At 35.1% G+C, this 24,212-nt stretch overlaps 1 protein-coding gene across 2 annotated transcripts in view; it reads left to right on the top strand.

Moving 5' to 3' along the window:
- The window catches only part of SOS2 (SOS Ras/Rho guanine nucleotide exchange factor 2), a 90,630-nt gene that overhangs the window by 64,614 nt on the left and 1,804 nt on the right, over positions 1-24,212 (top strand). Inside the window, exons 14-22 of one of the 2 annotated variants that reach the window (XM_030319049.2) lie at positions 874-1,096; positions 4,252-4,371; positions 4,540-4,702; positions 8,406-8,523; positions 9,602-9,774; positions 12,846-12,962; positions 14,242-14,503; positions 15,034-15,075; positions 23,348-23,457. In XM_030319049.2, coding sequence (XP_030174909.1) covers positions 874-1,096; positions 4,252-4,371; positions 4,540-4,702; positions 8,406-8,523; positions 9,602-9,774; positions 12,846-12,962; positions 14,242-14,503; positions 15,034-15,075; positions 23,348-23,457 — 1,328 coding nt within the window. The remainder of the gene's footprint in view (positions 1-873; positions 1,097-4,251; positions 4,372-4,539; positions 4,703-8,405; positions 8,524-9,601; positions 9,775-12,845; positions 12,963-14,241; positions 14,504-15,033; positions 15,076-23,347; positions 23,458-24,212) is intronic. The other variant, XM_030319050.2, reaches the window with a different exon arrangement.

The following is a 24,212-nucleotide window of genomic DNA, read 5'->3' as shown; positions in this document are numbered from 1 at the left end:
TATGTATTAGAATAAAGCAAGTAAAGGGTTATGTTAATGTCTAAAGTTGATGTCGTAAGGCCTTTCTGAAGTAAGTTATACCACAGCATAACCAAATAGTGATGAGGGAAAGTTTCTTTTTATAAAAATAGTTTAACTAATAAATGGAGAAGGAATGATAGAATTAGAATATTACTATTTTTCAACTCCCTAATAATATTGTAACAAGAGAAGTAACTGGACGTTATATGCTGGCTGTTGGAACTATTCGTGCAAGTATTCATGTCAAAAAATTGATCCTATATCGTATCACATCTCTGTGCGTATGATTTACAGAAAAAACAGGGAACAGAGATACCACAAAAACAATTGGAAAAATTCAGACTTGGGAAATACCACAAGGCAGATGATTCCATTTTAACAAGTGAATTGCAAGCAAAAATGAGAGAGAAAAGGAGAGACTGTAAATTGATGAAAAGAGATTTGAGACACTGACTCAGTGCAATTTATAGTTCATGTTCAAACCCTATTTCGAAGAAACCAACTATTAGAAAGCATTTATGAGAGAATCAGGGAAATCTGAGCACTAATTAGATATTTGATGATATTAAGTTATTGTCATTTTTATATATGATAATGGTATTGTGGTCATTTAAAAAAAAGTGTTTAATTTTTTAGATACATACTTAAATACAAATGAAATAATATGATATACTTGTTTCACAATAACATGGGGGGTGGAGGGAGGGTATGAGTGGGGTTAGATGAAACCAAAATTGGCCATGAGTTGATAATTATTGAAGCTGGGTGAAGATCAGAGATTATATAAAGATTTGCAGTCAGTCTGTCAAGTAAAAGGTATTTTTTTATTTGTACTCTGCAACACAAACATAGGGAAAGCTATGAAGAAGTGGGTAGAGTCAATTGCTAAGATCATCAAGAGGAAGAAACAAGCTCAGGCAAATGGAATAAGCCATAATATTACCTTTGAGAGTCCACCTCCACCAATTGAATGGCATATTAGCAGACCAGGACAGTTTGAAACATTTGATCTTATGACACTTCATCCAATAGAAATTGCACGTCAGCTGACACTTTTGGAATCTGATCTCTACAGGTAAACAATTAATGTTCATTTGCTGCTCTGTTTTCAAGAATCTTATACATACCTCTGTCTATTTTCAGAACATTTTGCAAATTATTTATGAATGCTTAAAAATGCCTCATGTCGGGGTGCCTGGGTGGCTCAGTCGGTTGAGCATCCGACTTCGGCTTAGGTCATGATCTCACGGTTCATGGGTTCGAGCCCCGTGTCAGGCTCTGTGCTGATGGCTCAGGGCCTGAAGCCTGCTTCAGAGTCTGTGTCTCCCTCTCTCTCTGCCCCTCCCCTGCTCACACTCTGTCTCTCTCTCAAAAATAAATAAAGATTAAAAGAAATTTTTTAAAAAAAATCCCTCATGTCTTCTTGTGGGCTTGGAGGAAAGCTCACAGCACAGTTTTTAACTACAATTTTTTTCTATAGGTAAAAGTCTTATTGCTGTTTAGGCCTAAATCCTTCACTAGAGTAGTGGTGGAGAGAAACTATGCAGCAGAATAGCAACACTTTCAAGGCAGTCACCCAGCTTCTGCTCCTAATACTTTCTCAGATTGCTTTAGTTGGAGTTGGTTCAGCTAAATCAGTCAGTATGGATCGGTAGACTCTTAAAGGCAGCTGAGTAAATAGAATGTTGAGTGAGACAAGCTTTATTTTCTTTTTTCAGGTTCTACATAATCAAAATTTCAATTTGGAGTTTGAGTTAGGTTTGCTAGGCAATTGAATAACAAAATTTTTAGAAGAATAAAGATTCCATTATTTTTTGAAAGGAGTCTTAAGTACTTCAGCTGTTTGAAGTCAGTATTAACTTTAAGGCGTCTGGGTGGTTCAGTTGGTTAAACATCTAACTTCAGCTCAGGTTATGATCTCACGCCCAGCTTGTGAGTTCGAGCCCCATGTTGGGCTCTGCTGTCAACACAGAGCCCACTTCAGATCCTCTGTCCTCCCTCTGCCCCTCTATTTAAGTTAAAAATTCATATTAACTTTAAAGAAAAGTTATTAGGTGTGATGATGACCCATGCTTAAAACTTCTGAACCACTTTCTTTCATTTGTGAAATTCATTAGAAATGTGCTTGGCTGTTTACTTTGATCTGTATCCCATCATCTGTCTTTACTTGTAAAACACTTCCTGCCATTACCCTGTATCCATGCAGATCACCCATTCACAACCTAACCTTTACAGTTTCATGGTTTCATCACTTCCAATGTCATTCTCCACTCCAAATCAAAACACCCCTCGTGGTCATATTCCATATCTTGTTATCACTCCAAATCATTCTTATTTCAAAATTACTAATTCAAGCAGCTTCTAACTATATAGTCTTCTCTCCTTTCAGCTCGCTTTTATCAGCTTCTTCCTCTACCATCTTTTTTTAAACCACTGTCCCTTTCCCATTACATTAGCCCTATTCTGTCTTCTTCCTAATTTAAGCTTTCTTCTTTCATTTACAACCCAGGCTCCTATGAAGAGTACAGGCCTTGCAGGTAACTGCCTCCTCCCCCAACTCTGTCAAAAAATGACCTCCCACCACTATCATTCCATCAAAAACTTCTCTGCATTTAGGAATCCCTTCCAAAATACAAATACCTTTAAGAAGTTATCCTGATTGGCAGCCACTTTTTTAAAGGGAAAAGCAAGAATATACAAAATTTAGTGCTAATGGAGAATGTAGGAAGGCAGCAGAGATAAAAACTTTTCCTTCTTTAGAATTGGGCTTCTGGTTCGCCCTGGCCGTGCCATTCAGAATTTAGCACACACATCAGAAGTTGTCAACATCTGATTCAGAGTATTGTGTTGTATTTTAAGTAATTTGGAGTTCAGGTTGTTTTTTGCTTTTGTAAAGGTAGGAATGAGGGACTTGTTACATGAGATTAAAAAGCAAATAGTATTGTATCAAGTTTTTCCTCATAAAGTAACTGTTACATGAGTGGACATCAGAAACAAAACAAAAACACTTAGCTCTATGTGGACCTGCCTTCAGAACACAGAAAATAGGTTTGTTAAGTGATATGTGTATTATGGATTAAGACTAACATGTAAAACGTTGACACTGTAAACTGAATTTCTGGTGAAATAATAGAACCACATAAGAAAACTTATTTTAAAAACTGTTAGCAAGTATCCATGTATACTTGAATCTACTGATTAAAAAACTTTTTTTAATTAATAGCCACGTCTGTAGGACATTGATGGGTATGCCACTGGTCAATTTTTTAAATATGTAATCCTGACTGACTGTATACAATGATTTAATCTGCTTTTATGTCTGGTTTTTTAATGAAGTAGTTCAGGTATTTAAAAAAATGTAGAAAATTACATAAGGAGGGCTCATGAACAACAAAAGCATTACAAAAATGAAATCCTTACACTAATTCCTCTCAATTCCATTCCTCTTCTTTCTCCCAATAACCACTATCCTTTATTTGGTGTTTATTGTTCTTATGTATGTCTTTATAATTTATATACATACACACATTGATCAACAGTATATAATATTGTTTGCAGATTTAAAATAGTTTATACTTATGTATCATTCTGCAACATATTTTGCACTTAAATTGTTTCTGGTATTCAAGTTGATGAATATAGCTCTAGTTTGCTTATTCTAATTACTGTGTGATATTCCATTATATGAATGCTCCATAATTTATCTAGTCTCTTGATGATGAACCTCTAGGTTGTTTGTGATTTTTCACTCTTGGAAATAATGACTGCTTCACTGAATATTCTTACATGTTTTCTTATAACCTGGTGTATCTAGAATATATACCTAGATAGAATTGTGGGGTAATTGAATATGTATATCTTCAGTATTTTGAGAAATTGCTAAATTTATTTGCAAGGTGATTGTTATAGTTTTCACTTGCACATTAGTGTTGGAAAGGTGCTGTTTTTTTCACATCTTTACCCATTTGGTATCATTAGACTTTTGTTAGTCTGACAGGAGTGAAATGGCATTTTGTTGTGGTTTAATGTTCTTCTCCCTGAATAAGAGATAAAATATTTTTTCATGTTTATGTGACTATTTGGGTCCAGTCCTCTGTGATTTAAACCTGTTTATATGTTTGTCCATCTATCTTTTGGGTTGTCTTTTCCTTACTAAGTTTTAGGAGATCTTTAAATAATTTTGATACTAATCATTTGTAAGTTAAGTTGGATTGATTTTTGGTTCCACAGGAAAGTCCAGCCTTCTGAACTTGTAGGGAGTGTGTGGACCAAAGAAGATAAAGAAATAAATTCTCCAAATTTATTAAAAATGATTCGCCATACCACAAATCTCACCCTCTGGTTTGAAAAGTGAGTGTTTACTTATTCTGTCTTATTACTTCTTAATAATCATAATAGAAGTCATCTATAAGCTTAAATTCTGGCTAAAAATACATTTCTTCTTTTCTACATGAGGTGAGGAAATTGCATAATTGCATTTTAAGCCATGATTTTTTTTATTTTTATTTTTTTGGTTAGGTGCATTGTGGAAGCAGAAAATTTTGAGGAACGGGTGGCAGTACTAAGTAGAATTATAGAAATTCTGCAAGTTTTTCAAGATTTGAATAATTTCAATGGTGTATTGGAGATAGTCAGTGCAGTAAATTCAGTGTCAGTGTACAGACTAGACCATACTTTTGAGGTAAGTTTTAGGCTTAAATATTTTATCTTTTTTGGGGGGGAGATACAATTGATGTAAAAGACACTGGTTCTACCACCAGTAGTTTTGAATGAATCCTTTATAAATCATCTTATTCCCTTAAATATATCAGTATACACTGGTAAGCCTAGGATTCTTCAAGGAATGTGTGACTTGAGACTCTGTTTAATATGCTACTTAAATGTAATGAAGTTCCAAACGGATTTTTCCAGTGACACATTGATTGTTTCAAATAAATGACAAGCATTTTAAATATAAGTATACAAATTACTTCAAGTACCTTTAGTTTAATGTATACAGTCAAAGAAAGAGGAACATGGAGAGAAGTCTTTCTAAAACTTAAAATTTGGTTTTTTTAATTATATATAAGAGTACATGTTTAGTGTTTGTTATAGAAAATTCAGAAGATACAGAAAGTATATGTTAAAAAACACATACTCTTGGATCCAGAAATAAAAGTGCCAGACTGTATGGTTAATGTACAAAGATGTAGTTTCTGCAGCGTTAATTGTAGTAGCAGAAAACCACTAGTAGTAGTACTACTACTAGTAGTAGAAACAACCTGTACGTCCATAAATAGAATGACTTGAATACATTGTTCTACACCAACAGTGTAGAATACTATTCAGGTATAGAAAAAAAGTGAGTAGGATCTGTGTATTGTATTAAAATAATATTTGTAATATTATAGGGGAAAAACTTTTGAACAATGAGTATAATACAATTTCATTTTTATGTAACAAAACAGAGCAAACCCTAAACATGTTAATGGAATTGCATGAGCATTGAGAAGAGTATGGAAAGATACATACTCTTTTCTTAACATTGGTTCTTTCAGTTGGTTATGATTAGAGGGGAGTGGAAGGCAAACTGCTTTCGTATATGTATTTTTCTATTTGGGTGTTTGCATTTTATTTATTTGTATGAATTTTTCATATATGAAGGATATTAACAGTTGATTATTGCCAAATATTAATCTACTTAATAGATTAATAATTTTAATTCTGACTTTGAAAAACTCTAAAGTGTAATGTATTTATTTTGAGAGGTTTAAGTTTTAGTCTCTTAATATTAGGTATAGAACAATATTTATAAAATATGTCTAAAGCCGAAAGAATAAAAATACAAACAACACCTGTATACCTGGTATCCAATTTAAGAACTCCCAATTCCATCTCCTTTTTCATCAGTTCAGAGCCAATTACCGTTCTGAATTTTGTTGCTTATTATTTTCCTATAGTTTTATTATTTGTATCTCTAAACGATGTACTATTTCATTTTGCATGTTTCTTAATTATATATGAATATAGTTTTTCAAATGCTTTTTTTATGCAACATTATCTTCCTAAAATTCATCCAGGTTGGGGCACCTGAGTGGCACAGTCATTTATGCATCCAACTCTTGATCTTGGCTCAGGTCAAGATCTCACGGTTCGTGAGATAGAGCCCTGCATCAGGCTCTGTGTTGATAGCGTGAAACCTGCTTGGGATTCTTTCTCTCCCTCTCTCTCTGCCCTACCCTGCTCACGCTCTCTTTTTCTCTCTTTCCAAATAAATAAACTTAAAAAAAAAATTCATCCAGGTTGTATCTTGCTGCTATAGTTCATTCTTTTTCATAGCTGTATCATATTATAAGAATAAATTTACCAAACTTTATTTATTTATTCATTACTTAATGGCCATTTGCATGTTTCCAGTTGAGGCTATTATCAGTTATAGTGCCATGAACATTCTCTAAATAAATCCTAGTGCATGCATGCACAAATTTTTCTGTTATTTACCTAGAACTACTAGATGATAGGATATGGGTATCATTAGCTATACTAGAAAATGCCAAATTGTTTTCCCAAGTAATTGTACCAGTTTATACTCCCACCAGAAATGTGTGAGTTCTGGTTGTTTTACATTCTCACCAGTACTGACATTGTCAGTCCTTTTCATTTTCTAGTCTTGTGGTTTTGGTTGATAAGCCCCTGATTTCTAATGAGTTTGAACCTCTTTTTAAACATTTATTGGTTCTTTGTATTTCTTCTTATGGAAATTTTTTGACTTTTTAATTGTTGAGTTTTTCTTTTGAATCTGTATGAGTTCTCTTATATACTGGAACTTAGTCTTTTGTCAGTGTGTGATAATATCTCTTGTCAGATCTTCCCTTTTCACCTTTTTTTAAATGTCTTTTGATGAACAAAAGTTCTTAATGTAGTCAAATTTATTTATTTTGTCTTTTATAATTTGTGCTTTTGGGTGTCTTGTTTAATTGATCTTCCTCTAAGATGTTAATGTTTTGTCTTTCACATTAAGTCCTTAATCCAGCTGAAGATAAGTTTTTCTTACATTTTTTAAAATGTTTATTTTGGGGAGGGGGAGAGAGAGAGAGAGAGAGCGCGCGAGCCTGAGTGGGGGAGGGGAAGAGATAGAGGGAGACATAGAAGCAAGCTCCAGGCTCTGAGCTGTCAGCATAGAGCCCCTTGTGGGGCTCAAACCCACCAGCAGCGAGATCATGACCTGAGCCAAAGTTGGACGCCTAACTGACTGAGCCACCCAGGTACGCCATAGCTGGAAATAAGTTTTCAGTATGGAGTGAGGTTGAAGTTAAATTTCATGTTTTGTTCCATATGGCTGGCTAGCCAGTTGCTTCCATACATTTATTGACAGTTTGATGGGAGTTGCATTGGTTATATAAATTGCAGTTGGTTCAATTGATGAAGAACTGACAATTTTACAGTGAGTTTTCCAAACCATGATCATGTGTATCTCTCCATTTATTTATTCATTTAATAAAGTTTTATGATTTTCTTCATGAAGATCTCATACCTTTTTGTTAGATTTATATTAGAATATTTTTTAATATCTTGTTTTCTTTATTGATGATATCTAAAAATGCAATTGATTTTTGCCTGTTAGTTTTATATCCAGAAACTTTGCTAAATTCTCTGATTAATACTCTATATGTAGATTTATTTCTTCACAGACAGTTATTTCCTCTGTGAATACTGACAATTTTTCTTTTCATTTTCTAGAACTTTATTTTTTTTTGTTCATGCTAGTTAGGACTTCTGTATAGTACTGAATAAAAGTTAACAATGCAGTCACCTTTGCTTTTTCCTTAAGTTAAAGGAAATGCATTGAATAGTTTCTGTCAAGTATGAAGTTTGCTGTGTGTGTGTGTGTGTGTGTGTGTGTGTGTGTACTTACAAGGTTAAAAATAATTAATTTGTAACAAATGTAATAATGAAATATAAAAGAAATGACTCTGCTTACTTGCTTTACTAAATTTTCATTCAATTCTTCTCTCCCTCCCACACCCTTCTCCTCCTTAGCAAAATCTTACCCTTAACCCCAAAAGACCTTTCAGTAGAAAGTACAAAAATATTTGAATGCTTTGGGACTATATTTCTCTCCTATAGCTATAACTTGAAACTCTGGCTAATCAGAAATATAACTAATAAGGTCTTGGGAAGAATTTTTTATTGCTTAATCATCTAATTTACATCAAAAAAACTGAAAAGTTTTATATTTATAGATAAATCATTTTAGGCAAGTACAGAAAGAAATACTACACATCCTTAATTTAAAAAGTTATTTTTCAGATATTTGCAGAATTTTATAAAATTCCAAACTCTGTGTTCATAAAATATGATTGAATTGTAAAAAACAAATTATATTCACTTCATATATTTTAAAGGCATTGCAGGAAAGAAAAAGGAGAATTTTGGATGAAGCTGTGGAATTAAGTCAAGATCACTTTAAAAAATACCTGGTAAAACTTAAGTCAATCAATCCACCTTGTGTGCCTTTTTTTGGTAAGTTACTAAATATAGATTTATGCTTACATTTTAGGTACAGTTTTTTGTAGCCAAGAGATACCAGCCTTTAAAGGCAGATTGTCCCAATTTTTATTACTTAATTAATTAATTAAAATTACTTAAATTAATTAATTAAAATTACTTAAAAATAAAATCTTAAAAATACATACATTAGATAGTTTCTCAGAGCATATCTCAGATAGTAGCTGTTCATATTGATAAATAAAACTTAAAGTCTCTACTTCCCTGTCTTTAACATAAGGTTATAAAAATTATCTCATAGAGTTGTTGTAAGGAGCTCTGTAGAGTCTTTCTATAGAAGCACTAATCCCATTCACTAGGGCTCCATCTTCATGATTTAAGCACTTCCTGAAGACCCCATCTCCTAATACTATCACATTGGGCATTAGGATTTCAACATAGGAATTTTGAACAAACATGTATGCCTGTGTATACACACACATACACAACCAGTTATGTTAACCAAAAACATCTCTAGCCAATCCCAAATATCCCCTATAGGACAAAATTGTCCCCCCCATTGAGAGCTACTGATTTAAATGAACTCATAATTATGTATGAAAAAGAAGCTAAAAACTTTCTTACTATCCCAGAGTGAGGAATAATTCTTTTTCTATCTAAATTATGGGCTTTGGGAAAACAGAGGATTAGTTTATAAATCTGTAGTCTTATCACCAGAATTGGCTTAAAATTTATTTATTGATCATTATTTAAGATCATTGGCATTAAATATTTATAATCAAATATTAAAATGGTTAGAACATATATAACACTTATAATTTAGACTTTGTGAGTGAATCCTTTTATTTTAGGCTATTAGTCTAAGAAAGAAATTAAGCCTTTTCTAAACCCTAATTTTCTTTTTATTTTTAATTCTTCCCATGTTAAAAAAATTCCTAATGTAAAATTGATTAATACACCTATCAGAGACTTAACATTTTAGGGGTAGAATTGCTGGATTATAGGATGTCTTTCAACTTTATTAGAACAGTTGTTTTTTCAAATGGTTGATTAAGTAACAAATTTTATAACTTCAAATACTTTTTTTTACTAGGAATATATTTAACAAATATTCTGAAAACTGAAGAAGGGAATAATGATTTTTTAAAAAAGAAAGGGAAAGATTTAATCAATTTCAGTAAGAGGAGGAAAGTAGCTGAAATTACTGGAGAAATTCAGCAATATCAGAATCAACCTTACTGTTTACGGATAGAACCAGAAATGAGGGTAAATATTTTCTTTGCTTATCCTTAAAAGAGAACATAATAAATCCTCTGCAATCTGTAAGAAATATCATAACCACGCGTTATGCCACCTATTTTACTATAAAAATAATATAGTAAGTTAATAATTAATAGATAGAAGTAAATATTAGATGTTCTGTGCTAACAATATGCAGTAATTATTATTAGGTACTGGAGGCCTGGCTGGCTCAGTTGGTAGAGCATGTGGCTTTTGATCTCAGGGTTGTAAGTTCGAGCCCCATAGTTGGGTGTAGAAATTACTTAAAAATAAAATCTTAAAAATACATACATTAGATAGTTTCTCAGAGTATTGCTTCTTTGTGCAGTTGTTTCAAATAATACGTTCAAAAAATGAATGATGAAATGGAATGTAACTCTGATGTCCATGTAGTAAAAAGAAAGTCCGCTACTAGTGCTATCATTGATTGATAGCCATTTTAGATATTTTACATGTGCCAATGTAACATTAAGTAATTAATTTCTTCATAAGAACGCTGGGTTTAAAATAGGGGAAGAGGTTGGTTGTATGTATGCATAGCAAAAAATTATTTTTTTTTAACATTCTATCAATTGATATTCTCTTTTGAGCAGTGGTTCATAACATTGATTCTGTAGTACTGTAAGATGTGGGATAGCGTCTAAATCATAGTAAATTATGATACTATGTTTATGTTAAATGAATTTTATTGTGTTACACTTATTTGAAATTCAGAACAAATAATAGCTATTGGAATAAGTTCACCTGTCACATTAAAAATTGTGTTAAACTTTCAGACTTAATCTGCAGGTTAGGCATATTAAGTGAAAATGGCCACCATGACTCCCACCCTCCTAAATTATAAGATGGTAACTATTCTTTGTTCTGAGTTCAAAACAAAATACCCTAGTCCTAAGAAAGAATGACCTAGGGTACACCATTATGAAAACATAGATACCTGCTTTAAAGAAAATGATGCTGGTGGTCCCATATTTCATTCTCTTCCCTCAACATTAGGCCAGCCCTCTGTGATGTGCAACTTCATAGGTCTAAAGAAATATATTCTTGAAGCCCAGATTAGAGTTTATAATACATTTTCCCAGAGAAATAATGTTAAATTGTAGTTGGGTATATTTCAAATAGAACTTTTAACATTCATGTCTCAGTAACTCCTAATAGTTTTTTGTGATCTGGTCTAGACTTCCTACCATCATTTATAGCATTCTTCTTGGGGATGTGGGAGCAAAGAATGCTTTCTTTATGATTAAGTCAAAGTAAATTTAAACATAGACAAAGTAGCTATTCACTTTTCAAGCCATGGTTAAGTGGTGTTTAAAAATAGAGCAAAGGGTGAGAAAATCAAGAATATTGCTATTATAACTTTATTAAAGTCTTTAAATTACTGTTGGTCCATATGATTTAATTTGGCTAACCTGAATATAAGAACAAGTTGATTCAATATTGTTAGAATAATATAATTTTCTTGACATTGGCAGAAAGCCTGAAAAATGGAGAATTTTATATCAGAAATTCTAAAGCTCATTTTGCCTACCCTTAAAGTGAAAAACAATACTTATTTTTACATATGCTTCTAAACCACTTCAAAATTAAATAAAGTTAAATCTAATGATTTGCTTCTAAGGAATTTTTCTGAGGAAATCATCAGAAATGTACAGAAAACTATGCACAAGAAGTTAATAATAATACTAATTATTGTAATAACAAAGAATTAGACAGCACTGTTGTGGATAACTGCCTCTGTGGAGATAAGTGAAATATATTTTGGAACATCCATATGATTAAATACACCAGAGCTAAAATTTGTGTTTTATAAATAAGCCACCAATAACTGTGGTGTGGTCCCAATTTTGCAAAATAACCCCCCAAAACTAATATATGTATACATGCATATATTCACACAGTAAAAACATTGGAACTATATTCTATTAGTAAAATATTAACAGATCTCTGGTTAGTGAGATTGCTATTTATATTCCTTTTTGCCCTTTGCTAAATCATCTAAATTTCCTACCTAAAAACTTAAATTTAAGCTTAGAAAATATTTTTCCTTAAAGACAAGAAAAGTTATTTTACTAGAGGTTAGCACAGATAAGTTTATAGTTATTCTTGAAATTACTTTTGAATTTGAATAGAACTTAATCCAACTTATCTTTTTTTTTCTCCCCAATTATCAAAAGTTTCATTGTGGGCACCTGGCTGGCTCAACATGCAACTCTTACTCTTGGAGGTGTGAGTTTGAGCCCCATATTGGGTGTAGAGATTACTTAAAATCTTTCTTTAAAAAAAGTTTTATTTTGAATTTTAACTATAATTCTGTTCTAAATACTTTTATTTTATTTTATTATTTAAAAAAATTTTTTAATGTTTATATCTGAGAGAGAGAGAGAGAGAGACAGTGCAAGTCGGAGAGGGGCAGAGAGAGGGAGACAGAATCTGAAGCAAACTCCAGGCTCTGTGCTGTCAGCACAGAGCCCGACGCAGGGCTCCAACTCACGAGCCATGAAATCATGACCTGAGCTGAAGTCAAATGCTTACCTGACTGAGCGGCCCAGGTGCCCCTACATACTTTTATTTTGGAGAGAGAAAATGAGTGTGAGCGGGGGAGAGGCACAGAGTGGGAGAAACAGAGAAAGAGAGAGAGAATCCCAAGCAGGCTTCACGCTCAGTGCAGAGACGCTTGTGGTTCAGGGCTCCATCCCACAACCCTGGGATCATGACCTGGCTGGAATCAAGAGTCAGACATTCAACTGACTGAGCCACCCAGGAGCCCGCTAAACACTTTTGATAGCTTATTGGTGATAATCATCTTGTTGTTACACTGAATAGAAGTAATGTTAACTGAGGGATACTGAGCCATTAAGATGGTAATAAATGAAAATCTGTTCATCTTTATAGAAAATGAAGACTAGAATATACAGCTCCCATAGAAATTATACAATTTTATTTGCAAGGAGGGAGATTGAAACAATCTTGTGAACTCTAAGACATGATCCCTTAGTATGTTGCATATTCCAAAAAGATCTAAAACATACTTACAGAAATTTGTTTAATTCCAGAGATTCTTTGAAAACCTTAACCCCATGGGAAATGCTTCTGAAAAGGAGTTTACAGATTATTTGTTCAATAAGTCACTAGAAATTGAACCCCGAAACTGCAAACAGCCACCTCGATTTGTAAGTTCATTACAATTCTGGAAAAATTGTGGTTTTTAAAATTTTTTTGGAAAAATTGTTTTTTTACAACAGTTTTCAATATTTAATATAACATTACCGTTAAAATTCTAATTTACTTGAATAACTATTTTTCAGTCTTTTGTTTTACACTACTATACTATTTCTAAAGTTATATATATTGTGGGGGGACAATGTTATTAGCCTTTTGATAAAGTCTGGTTTATCGTTTATCTTAGTAGGACTTATTTATCTGTCAGCTTTTAATCCTTCATAGTATAAGGGGGAAAGTTGTGAGAAAGTGAAAACCTAAAATGATAGGTAAGCTGAATGGAACAGGAAATGAAAAGACCTGGGAAAAGGAGTGAGCAAGTGTATCCCGGTTTTTCTGGCTTAACCATGAGTCCTGTCGTTAGAGCACCATAGTCCGTTGTTGCCAGTGGAACGAACTTCGTGCTAAAAGTTGCTGCTACAGTTCCTAGTTATTCCTGGGTTTATAGTGGCAACAGAAGTAGTGGAAGACCAATTCTAAGTAGTTGAACTGGAAGCAAAATGTGGGAGAAAGTAAAATCATTTATAACACACCTACTTTAGGCCAAGAAGTAAGCATGGTAGTTTCATGTTATCTCCTCTTGACAGCAATTGTAAATATAGATCTTATTCTCATTTTACAAATCTCAAAACTGAGGCTCAAAGAAGTTAAATAACTTTTTCAAGGCTGCAAAGCTAGATATTGGCACAGTTGAGATTTTAATTGAAGTTACTGGAATCTGAGTTACATGTTTTTTTATTAGGTTACCACTGTGAGAGTTTAAAAAGAGGGGTGGAAGTTGAGGGTAGGAGACAATGATAGCATTTTTCCCAAAGACTTTAAAGTGCCATCATAGAGGTTGGCGATTTACTGTTAGGAAGAAAAAAAAAAGACCTTTTTTTTTCCTGATGCACCTAACATATATTGCACATATTGTGCCTACAGTAAATATGTATAAAATTGATATCAATGAATTGAAGAATTGAATTGTTTGGGGAGCAACAAGTTTTCACACAGATTTTCAACATTTTTATTTCTGCAGTATGAAAAGAGGTTTACTTGTATTCAAGTCCATCTTAAAATTAAGGCAATCAAATTCTGAAGTGTTCTACTAGAATGTTACAGGGTGTTTTGCAGATTGGGATTTGATTGTACTGTCTTAACTATATGATAAGAATTAATAAGGTTGTGCTAAGCCTTAAAAATAAAGTATATGCAAATTAGTAATGGTAGTTATTTTGCTTTTCCTAGCCTAGGAAATCAACTTTCTCTTTAAAATCTCCTGGAATAAGGCCTAATACAGGCCGACATGGCTCTACCTCAGGCACTTTACGAGGTCATCCAACACCATTAGAAAGAGAACCATATAAGATAAGCTTTAGTCGGATTGCTGAAACTGATCTTGAATCAACTGTGTCAGCACCAACCTCTCCAAATACGCCATCTACTCCACCGGTATCTGCTTCTTCAGACCTTAGTGTGTTTTTAGATGTGGATCTCAACAGTTCCTGTGGTATGTATTTGATAAAACCATTTGTTAAAAAAGGAATCTTATGTTTCAGATAATTCTTCTCATCATTTTAATTAGGGAACTTTAGAATCCTTTGCACACTATATTAGTGTGGAAAGTGGCATTTAAATGTGAAAATAATGATTAACACAAGGGACTAAAGCATCATTTGTGTATTGTTTATGCATTTATTTTCTAATTTATTCATTAAACAAATACTTATTTAGTACCTTTTGGGCCCCACTACTACTCTAAAGGGAGCAATAGACAGTAAGAAAACAAGAGATAAGTTTTGTGAAAGAAGTTTAAAAAGAGTCTGTGCTAGAGAGAGAACTACTCATGCTAAGAAAGGAAAAACATCCAACCTACAAAGGTAACTACGCAGGTTCATTTCTTTTAAAATATGGCAATAGAGGATGATAAAATTCTGTACTCTCTCTGTTACTACATTTGTTACTTTATGCAAACATATTTTTAAAGTAAAACCATACATTTTACCTCTCTTTTCAAATTAACTTTTCTCATTCCAATAGGCAGCAATAGCATCTTTGCTCCAGTCCTCTTGCCACATTCAAGTAAGTGAGTTGATTCTAATGAAATGACTGTACAGATAATAATCGAGTTGACTAAATTTGTATATGGGTATTTGGGTTTTGGCAGCATTAAAATTTTTTTAAGAAATTAATAAAATTCTTATAAATAAGTGTAATTATTTGCTTAAAACTCAGAATTTTGGAGGCACTTGAGTGGCTTAGTCAGTTAAGCGTCCAGTTTTGGGTCAGGTCATGATCTCACAGTTCACGAATTCGAGCCTCACATTGGGCTGTCAGCACAGAGCCCGCTTCAGATCCTCTGTCCCTTCTCTCTCTGCCTGTCTCCTGTTTGTGCTCTCTCTCTCTCTCTCAAAAATAAATAAAATGTTTAAAAAAAATTTTTTAATAAAAAAACCTCAGAATTTTGAAGGCATTTTCCCATTGTCCTCTTGGTTTCGTGCTTGCTTTTTAGAAGTACAATGTCATTCACTCATGAATTATTCATGCATAGTTTTAATTTTTATTTATATTTTTAAGTTTATTTTGAGAAGGAGGAGAAGGGGGAGGGCCAGAGGGAGGGAGAGAAAAAAAATCCCAAGCAGGCTCTACACTGCCAGCACAGAGCCCAATGTGTGGCTCGAACTCACAAACCATAAGATCATGACCTGAGCCAAAATCAGTAACTGAGTGAGCCACCCAGGCACCGCTCATGCACAGTTTTTAAATGCCTATGTGCTGGGACTAGTCTAGGGTGCGAGAGATAGAACACTGAACAAAATAAATAGAAATCCTCTGTCAGTGACCCTATAGTTTCAGTCCTTTTTTTTTTTTAAACTAGAGTATACTTGCGGTAGCAAAGGGACCCCAAAATACAGTGCCTTAAATGAAATGGAAATCTGTTTCTCACAATTGCAGGCCAAGTAGACAACTCTGCTCCACAAGCTAGCAAGGCAATTCAGGATTCTCAAAGTGGGGCTTCCATCTTTGAGTTTTGACCAACTGGTTCATTTTCCAGCCAGCAGGAAGGTGAAGGTCAAGGAGTTTTGTTAGAAAAACGTGATCTGGGAGTTGTTCTCTCACATTACTCTGCTTTCTTCCCAAAATATAGTTACACAGACATTCCTAGCTACAAGGGAGGCTAGGAGATGTTGTCTGTAACTGGGAAGCCTTTTGTCTTGCTAAAATACATAGGATCCTATTACTGAAAGGAAGAAAAGGAAAGGTGCACTGGGGGACAGTTAGCAGTGTTTACCACAATATATTCAAGAAACTTCTAGGATCTTCTGTTTTTATTTCTAATGTTCTACACATATACAATGATCTGCTTTGATATGGGTCATTTTTTTCTTTCATTTTACTGTCTACTTATTAAGCCCTTTAAATTTAGAGATTCATGTCTTTGATGTCTATAAAATGTTCCTTGTATCATTGGTAATAATTTCCTCCCAAACACATTCTCTGACTTCCTTTTTCGAGCTCCTTTTCCATATTGTACATCCTAGATTGAGCCTCCAACTTTATTTTGTCTCCTGTTGTCCATATCTTTGTTTTCTTGTTCTGTTTTTCACAAGATTTCCTCATTTCATCTTCCAACTCCTCTATTTTTTTTTCATCTACAATGATTTTGAATTTCCAAGAAATTCTTTCTAGTTACCTCTGATCATGCCAATTTTATCTCACCCTGTTGTCCTGGTTTTGTGGATTCACTGTCTTATCTCCTGTATGATTTGGTGTTTTTTGGAAAAAATTTTTGCTTTGTTTCTTATATTATTTCCTTTCTGAGTTCCTTCTATTAGATGTAGTCTCTTGTCTTTCATATTAGAGGTTTTCTTTTCTTGTTTGGTATCCTTAGCTTTTCATATGTTAGAGTGAGGCAAGATAAAGTGATGGGAAATACTATATCCATGGGCAAAGCTTGTTGACTTCTAGGTTTCACTGTGAATAGAGTGATGAGAAATTTTTACTTAGGAAATCTCCAAATGTCAGAATCTGTGAGGCCTCTTCTCTAGGAATGTTTAGTTTTTCCAAAGAAAGATCTTCAAGCCTTCTGCCTGGGTGGTCTCAGCATTTAATATAAAATCTGTGTTATCAGCACAGTCCAATGTTTAGATTCACCAGAAAATAAAATCCCCAATCTCCTATCGAGTTTTAATTGTTCCTTACATAGATTTAATCAAGTCTTTTGTTTTCATGTCCATGCCTTCCATTATACCAAGTGCCTTTAAGTCCTGAACCCTCCTTTAATTCTGTGGACACATTAACTGCTGTTTGACAGTATCACTAACTGTAGACATTTGGGTTTCATCTTCCTCCATTTGTCTCCTTCATGTACATTGTAGTCCACCTTCATGTACTGAAACTTCAAGATTCAGTTATTTCTTGGCTTCAGTGAAGTTTGTATGTTTCTTTTTTTCCTTGTTGTTCTGTGTGGAAATGTTTTTACTATGTATATTTGTTTCTTCTAGTGCTGCTATAACAAAGTACCACAGACTGAGTGACTTAAAAGAACACAGTTCTAGAGGATATAAGTCCAAAAATCAAGGTGTTGACAGGGCCTTGCTCCCTCTGAAACCTTTGAGAATCTTTCCTTGCCTCTTCTAGTTTCTGGTATTTGCTAATTATCCTTGGCATCCTTTGTTGTATAGGTGCATCACTTCAGTCCCTGCCTCTGTTGTCACATGGCCATCTTCTCCCTGTTTGTTTCTTTGTCCCTACTCCTCTTCTTATAAAGACACCAATCATACTGGTTAGGGCCCACTTTGATCCTAACTTGATTACATAGCTGTGAAGACCCCATTTCTAAATAAGGTCATATTCACAGGTACTGAGGGTTAGGACTTCAGCATAACACCATGCCATTTTAGAACCAGCAGTTCTAGACATTATTTTGGATGGCAATAAAATATGCTTTCCATATGATAAATAAAATTTCATCTTGAAATTTAATGGAGGATGTTAAGAATAGCTGCATAAAATTCTGACTCCCTAAAACAAATCCTGAAAGAAAGAACATTGTACATATGAAAAGTGCTCACATACAGTGAGTAAAACAGCAAGACTCCATTAACAGTGGACATGAATAGACAGTTCACATGAAAGTAGGAGCAAGCCTATGTTAAAAGGTACTCTCATATGTTATTTATCCCTTGTAAATTGGTGTATTAGTATGACCCTTTTGGAAAGAAATCTGTAAACAATATGTCAAACCATAAAAATGTTCATACCCTTTGGCTTACTCATGCAGTAGGGAATTGAGTACTTTGTAACAGCTACCCTGCTAGATACTACAGATTCAGTGGCAAACCAAAGATCAAGTTTCTGCCTTCATTAATACAAAATACCAATTTTGGGAAGAAGTCACATACATGATCACATTGTTCCTCCCACTCTCTTGGTTCTTCTGTTTTACTTTCAGCTCACTAGTCTGTCTTGCTTGTTTCTCTTCATATTTCCAGTCAGCAAAGATTGGAAGGTTACAAGATTCAGTCCCTGGACCTCTTCTCACTCACTTGTTTGGCCCATTCAGTCTTATATTATCTCTATATTAATAATTCCCCGTTTTTTTAATCTACCTGGAACCACTTGACTTTTTGACTCATATACTCAGTGACCTTTGACATCTCTATTTGGACATTGAATAAGAATCTCAAACTTCTCCAGAACTGAACTTGTTTTCATCCCCTGCAAAGTAGTTCTTCCCATAGCCTCTTATCCCAGCTTTAACTGTATCTAATTGCTTAGGCCAAAAATATTAGAGTTATCTTTTATTTCTCTTTCTCATACCCCCAATGTGATTCATCAATAAGTCTTGTTTACCCTCAGAATATATCCAGAATGTAACTGTTTCTCACCATCTCTACTGCTGTCACCTTGATCCAAGCCACCACTGTAGTAGCATTTTAACTTCCCACCTTCCCCACAGTCTGTTTTCAATATAGCAGCCAGGTCCTTTTAGAATGTAAGTTAGACTTGTCTCATAGCCCCCCAGTGGCTTTCCATCTCAAGTAAATGCCAAAGTTCTTGCAAAGGGCCCAGAACATCCTATGCATTTTAGCCTCTTTGGATATGTCAGACTTCACCACCTACTGTTTTCTCCCGTCACTCACTCTGCTCCAGCTACTCTGCCTGATGCACACAATAGATGCATCCCCACATTAGGACTTCTGCCTTTGCCATTCCCTCTGCTTAGAATGCTCTTTACCCAGTTGGCCTCATGGCAGGCTCCCTTGCCTCCTTCAGGCTTTTGTCCAGTGTTACCTGAGTGAGGCCTTCCCTAGTCACCCTATTTAAAATTGCTCCCCTCCTATCTTTTCCTGTCTTCCTTCCCTACCTAATATATCTTCTTCTAATTTATGACCATAATACTTTTACTTATTTACCATGTCCACTTTCTCTCCCCAATGCAGAATATAAGCTCTGTAAAGACATGAATTTTTGCCTGTTGTGGTTCACTACTATATTGCCATAGTGCCTAGAACAGCGCCTGGCACTATAGCAGGTGCACAATAAGTATTTGTTGAATAAATGGATGGACGGATGGCAAAAAAATTGGAAGTAACTTACATAGCTAACTAATATTACAGAAATTGTTTAGTAAATTATCCTACATTCTAGTTTTAAACACTGAAGCTATTTAAAATGCTCACAAACACTAATCTTGTAGGGAAGTGGGTTTTTTTTTTATCGTTTTTAATTTTTTTGAGATAGAGGTAGAGCAAGCTCATGAGTGGGGGAGGGGCAGAGAGAAAGGGAGACACAGAATCTGAGCAGGCTCCAGGCTCTGAGCTGTCAGTACAGAGCCAGGCATGGGGCTTGAACTCATAACCTGTGAGATCATGACCTGAGCCGAAGTCAGAGATTTAACCAACTGAGCCACCCAGGTGCCCCAAGGAAGTGTTCTTGATAGCAAAATAAAATTGTGTTGATGCTTCAGCAAGGATTGTTGACTGCCTGCTATGGAGAAGTATAACAGTGGTTTTGTGGTCTGACTGTAGAGTTAGACCTATATTCAGAAGCTCTCACAGCTTTTCTACCATCATTTAGATATTTTCCACTTCCATGAGTGTGTGTTTCTGTAAGGAAGGGAAGACCCACCTAAGTCTGACTTAAACAGTAAGAAAACATTCTGATTCACATAACTGGAAGTCTAGAGGAAAGCTACTTTAAGATTTGTTGAATCAGTGGCTGAGTGATGTTATCAAAGACCAGGTTTCTTTTCAACTCTTCATTGTTTTGGCTAAATTACCAGCTTTATCTAAGACTGTTTTTCTTCAAGGTCATAAGAGTGGTAGTGGGAGCATAACAGTTTGTGTGCTTTGCTTCTTTATTCCATCAGGTAAGAAGAAAAGAGAGGTACAGAAAAGAGAGACAGACTGGCAGAGTACTTTTCCAGAAGGGCAAGGAACTTTGTTTTCAGATCTGCTAGCACATCTTCCAAATGTGAACTAGGTCACATGCCTTCAGCTAAACCAGTCACTGTGGCTGAAGGATTGGATTACTCTATTGATTTGGTCTAATCAGGTCCCATCTCCAGACTTAAGGGATAAGGTCAGCTTTCCCTGAAGCACAGGGCTACATGTATAAAAGGAAGGTAGATTAGAAATCTGATCATGTTGAAAGAGTGAGTCCAGTGCCCCCTTCTTTGTTTTCCTTTTTGCTTTTAAAAACATATTTATTATTGGGGCGGCCGGCTGGCTCAGTCATTAGAGCATGCAGCTCATGATCTTGGGTCATGATTTCAAGCCCCATGTTGGGCATAGAGCTTACTTTCAAAAAGTATTTATTATGGAAGTATAGTTGACATGCAGTATTATATTAGTTTCAGATATTCAACATAGTGATTTGACAGTTCTCTATATTGCTCCATGTTCACCATAAGTGTTGTTATAATATTGACTATATTCCCTATGCTGTTTTTTTCATCTCTTGGACTTATTTATTTTATAACTGGAAGTTTGTGCCTCTTAATCCCTTTCACCTATTTTGTCCATTCCCTTACCCTCCTCCCCTCTGGCAGCCACCAGTCTGTTCTCTGTGTTTATGAGTCTGTTTCTGGCTTTTTTTTTTCCAGAACTCACATAAAAGTGAAATCATATGGTATTTGCTTTTTCTTTGTCTGACTTATCACTTAGCATACCCTCTTGGTCCATCCATATTGTTACAAATGGCAAGATCTCATTCTTTTTTGTGGCTAATATTCCAGTGTGTGTGTGTGTGTGTGTGTGTGTGTGTGTGTGTGTGTACGCACGCGCACACATGCACCCCATATCTTCTTTATCCATTCATCTACTTTTTAAAATGTTTATTCATTTTTGAGAGAGAGACAGAGCATGAGTGGGGGAGGGGCAGAGAGAGGGAGACACAGAATCCGAAGCAGGCTCCAGGCTCTGAGCTGTCAGCACAGAGCCCCACACATGGCTTGAATCCATGAACTGTGAGATCATGACCTGAGCCGAAATTGGACGCCCAACCAACTGAGCCACCCAGGCGTCCCTATCCATTCATCTATTGATGGATACTTGAGTTGCTTCTATATATTGGTTATTATAAATAATGCTTCACTGAACACAGGGGTACATATATCTTTTTCAATTAGTGTTTTTGTTTTCTTAGGGTAAATGCTTAGTAGTGGAATTACTGGATCATATGGTATTTCTATTTTTAATGTTTTGAGGAAACTCCATACTGTTTTCCACGGTGGATGCATCAGTTTACATTCCCACCAACAGTGCACAAGGATTCCCTTTTCTCCACATCCTCACCAACACTTGTTATTTCTCTGATTGGAGTTGGGGTGCACTAGGCCAAATTGGCCAACTAAACCACATGAGATAGACTCACTATCACCAAGAGTAGTTTGCATCCAAAGACAGGGCAAAGGATGTTGGGCAGGCCAAAGGAATATATCCACAGCACATAGTGCTCTGCCTAACATCCCACAGCATCTGCCAAGACCCCATAGGCATACTTTTTCCACTACTGACACCCTGAGGTAACAAGACCCATGAGGTGACTGCAGAGTCACATGATCAGGACAGCAGTTTTTTACGTGGAGTAACGAGATTGACATCTTTACTTGGATATTGCATAAGCAGTTCATACACAATGTGTTTAAAATTAAACTCGTCAATTTTCCCAACTAGTTCCTGTGAACTCAATCTTAGTATAATGATAAATGAGACATGGTCACTGCTTTTATTACAACTGTTTATGGAGAGAGATCAAATAGACTTGGTCCTTAACTATAGGCATTTTTGTCATATGAAAAACAAAAGAAATAAATGAAAATAGTACTTTTTAAATGTTTGTTTATTTTGAGAGAGAGCGAGAGTGGAGGAGGGGCAGAGAGAGAGGGGGAGAGGGAATCCCAAGCAGGCTCCACACTGTCAGTGCAGAACCTGATGCGGGGCTCAGTCTCACATACCGTGAGATCATGACTTGAGCCAAAATCAAGAGTCAGACACTTAACCGACTCAGCTGCCCTGGCGCCCCAGAAAACAGTTCATACTCTATGTCTATTTGGCATAGAATTTTCTCCTGAATACTTTATCATCTTGTAAATTCTCTTTAATGTGGTTATATAACATGTCCTTTATCAGTGAGAAACTTAACAAAGAGAAAGGGTTATTTGATACAACCTTACCTTTTGCTCTCCTATTTGGAGGTTTTATTACCTGTGTAGAAATGTATCTGATACTAGCTGCTTCAGAATTATGTATGATTATGTATGCTCTTTCTCTGGAAGTTACTACAATATATGCAAATATGTTTGTTTTAGATTTTAAAAAGGCTTTTGAGATACAGAATCTCATTATTAATTTTAATTAAATTGTATATCTTCATGTAGCCATGGTACCTGCCATGTATCAAGCACTACCACTGTACTAGTGCTTAGGGATACAAAAATAAATACACACTACCCTCAAAAAGCTTACGGTTTTTAGTGGAGAGGATAGGTAAACCAACCATCAGCTACAATACATTCTGACATTTGGGGGCGCCTGGGTGGCTCAGTCGGTTGGGCGTCCGACTTCGGCTCAGGTCACCATCTCGCGGTCCGTGAGTTCGAGCCCTGCGTCGGACTCTGGGCTGATGGCTCAGAGCCTGGAGCCTGTTTCCGATTCTGTGTCTCCCTCTCTCTCTGCCCCTCCCCCGTTCATGCTCTGTCTCTCTCTGTCCTAAAAATAAATAAACGTTAAAAAAAAAAAAATACATTCTGACATTTGCTGTAGCAGAGTTGATCACGTATTGAAATAAAGTCTTGTCTTATGATTGCACTGTGAATTGTGGTTAAACTAATCTTTTTTACCCCTAGAGTCTTTCTTCAGTTCATGTGGTAGTTTACATAAACTAAATGAAGAGCCACTGATTCCTCCTCCACTTCCTCCTCGAAAAAAGTTTGATCATGATGCTTCAAATTCCAAGGTAGTCAACAGGACTTAGGTTTGCCTTAACTTACTCAACTTATTCAAAGTTGTGAATCTTCAGAACAGTGCTTGTTCTTATAAGAAGTCTGTCAGTTATAATTTGGCTACCCTTTAAGGTTTTAAAACACTTTGGTTTTATTTGAAAAATACTTTAAATAATTGCTTAATTCTTGGAATATTTTTTTCTAAAAAGAGGCTGGGCAGATTCACATATACTTAGAAGTATGTTTTCTTTCTGGTAGAAATGGAAAAAACTTTAGTATTCAAAGCGTTCTTGAAACTTTAAACCAGCACTTCTCCAACTTGACTGCTTCAAAATCACCTGGGAGGCTTGTTAAAACCAGATTGCCAGAGTTTCTGTTTGAGTAGGTCTAGAGGGTGGGGCACAACAATTTGCATTTTTTAACAAGTTCCCTACTGATGCTGGTGCTGCTGTCCCTGGATCACACTTTGAGAACCTCACTGGGGAAAGCAGAAGTAGATGACCAGAAAGCAGAAGCTAGGCATTAAGTCCCCTTGGAATTATGTATTTTAATGTTCACAAAACTATACATCCTTTTTAGTCGCTTGCCTATTATAATTACAAGATAACCTGAGGCTTTATGTTCTAAGATTTCAATTAAAACATCTCATATATAAAAATATTAAACTGGGCCCCAAGTTATACTAGAAGTAATTTATTGATAAATCTGATCATTAAATTAGGTTAACCTATTTTGAACCTCTGGATTTAACTGAACACATAAGAATTTT

This window comes from Lynx canadensis, chromosome B3 (genome assembly GCF_007474595.2).
Source record: "Lynx canadensis isolate LIC74 chromosome B3, mLynCan4.pri.v2, whole genome shotgun sequence".
Taxonomy (NCBI): Eukaryota; Metazoa; Chordata; class Mammalia; order Carnivora; family Felidae; genus Lynx; species Lynx canadensis.
Note: the sequence above shows the minus strand (reverse complement) of the source record. Positions and strands in the feature narration are given on the sequence as shown.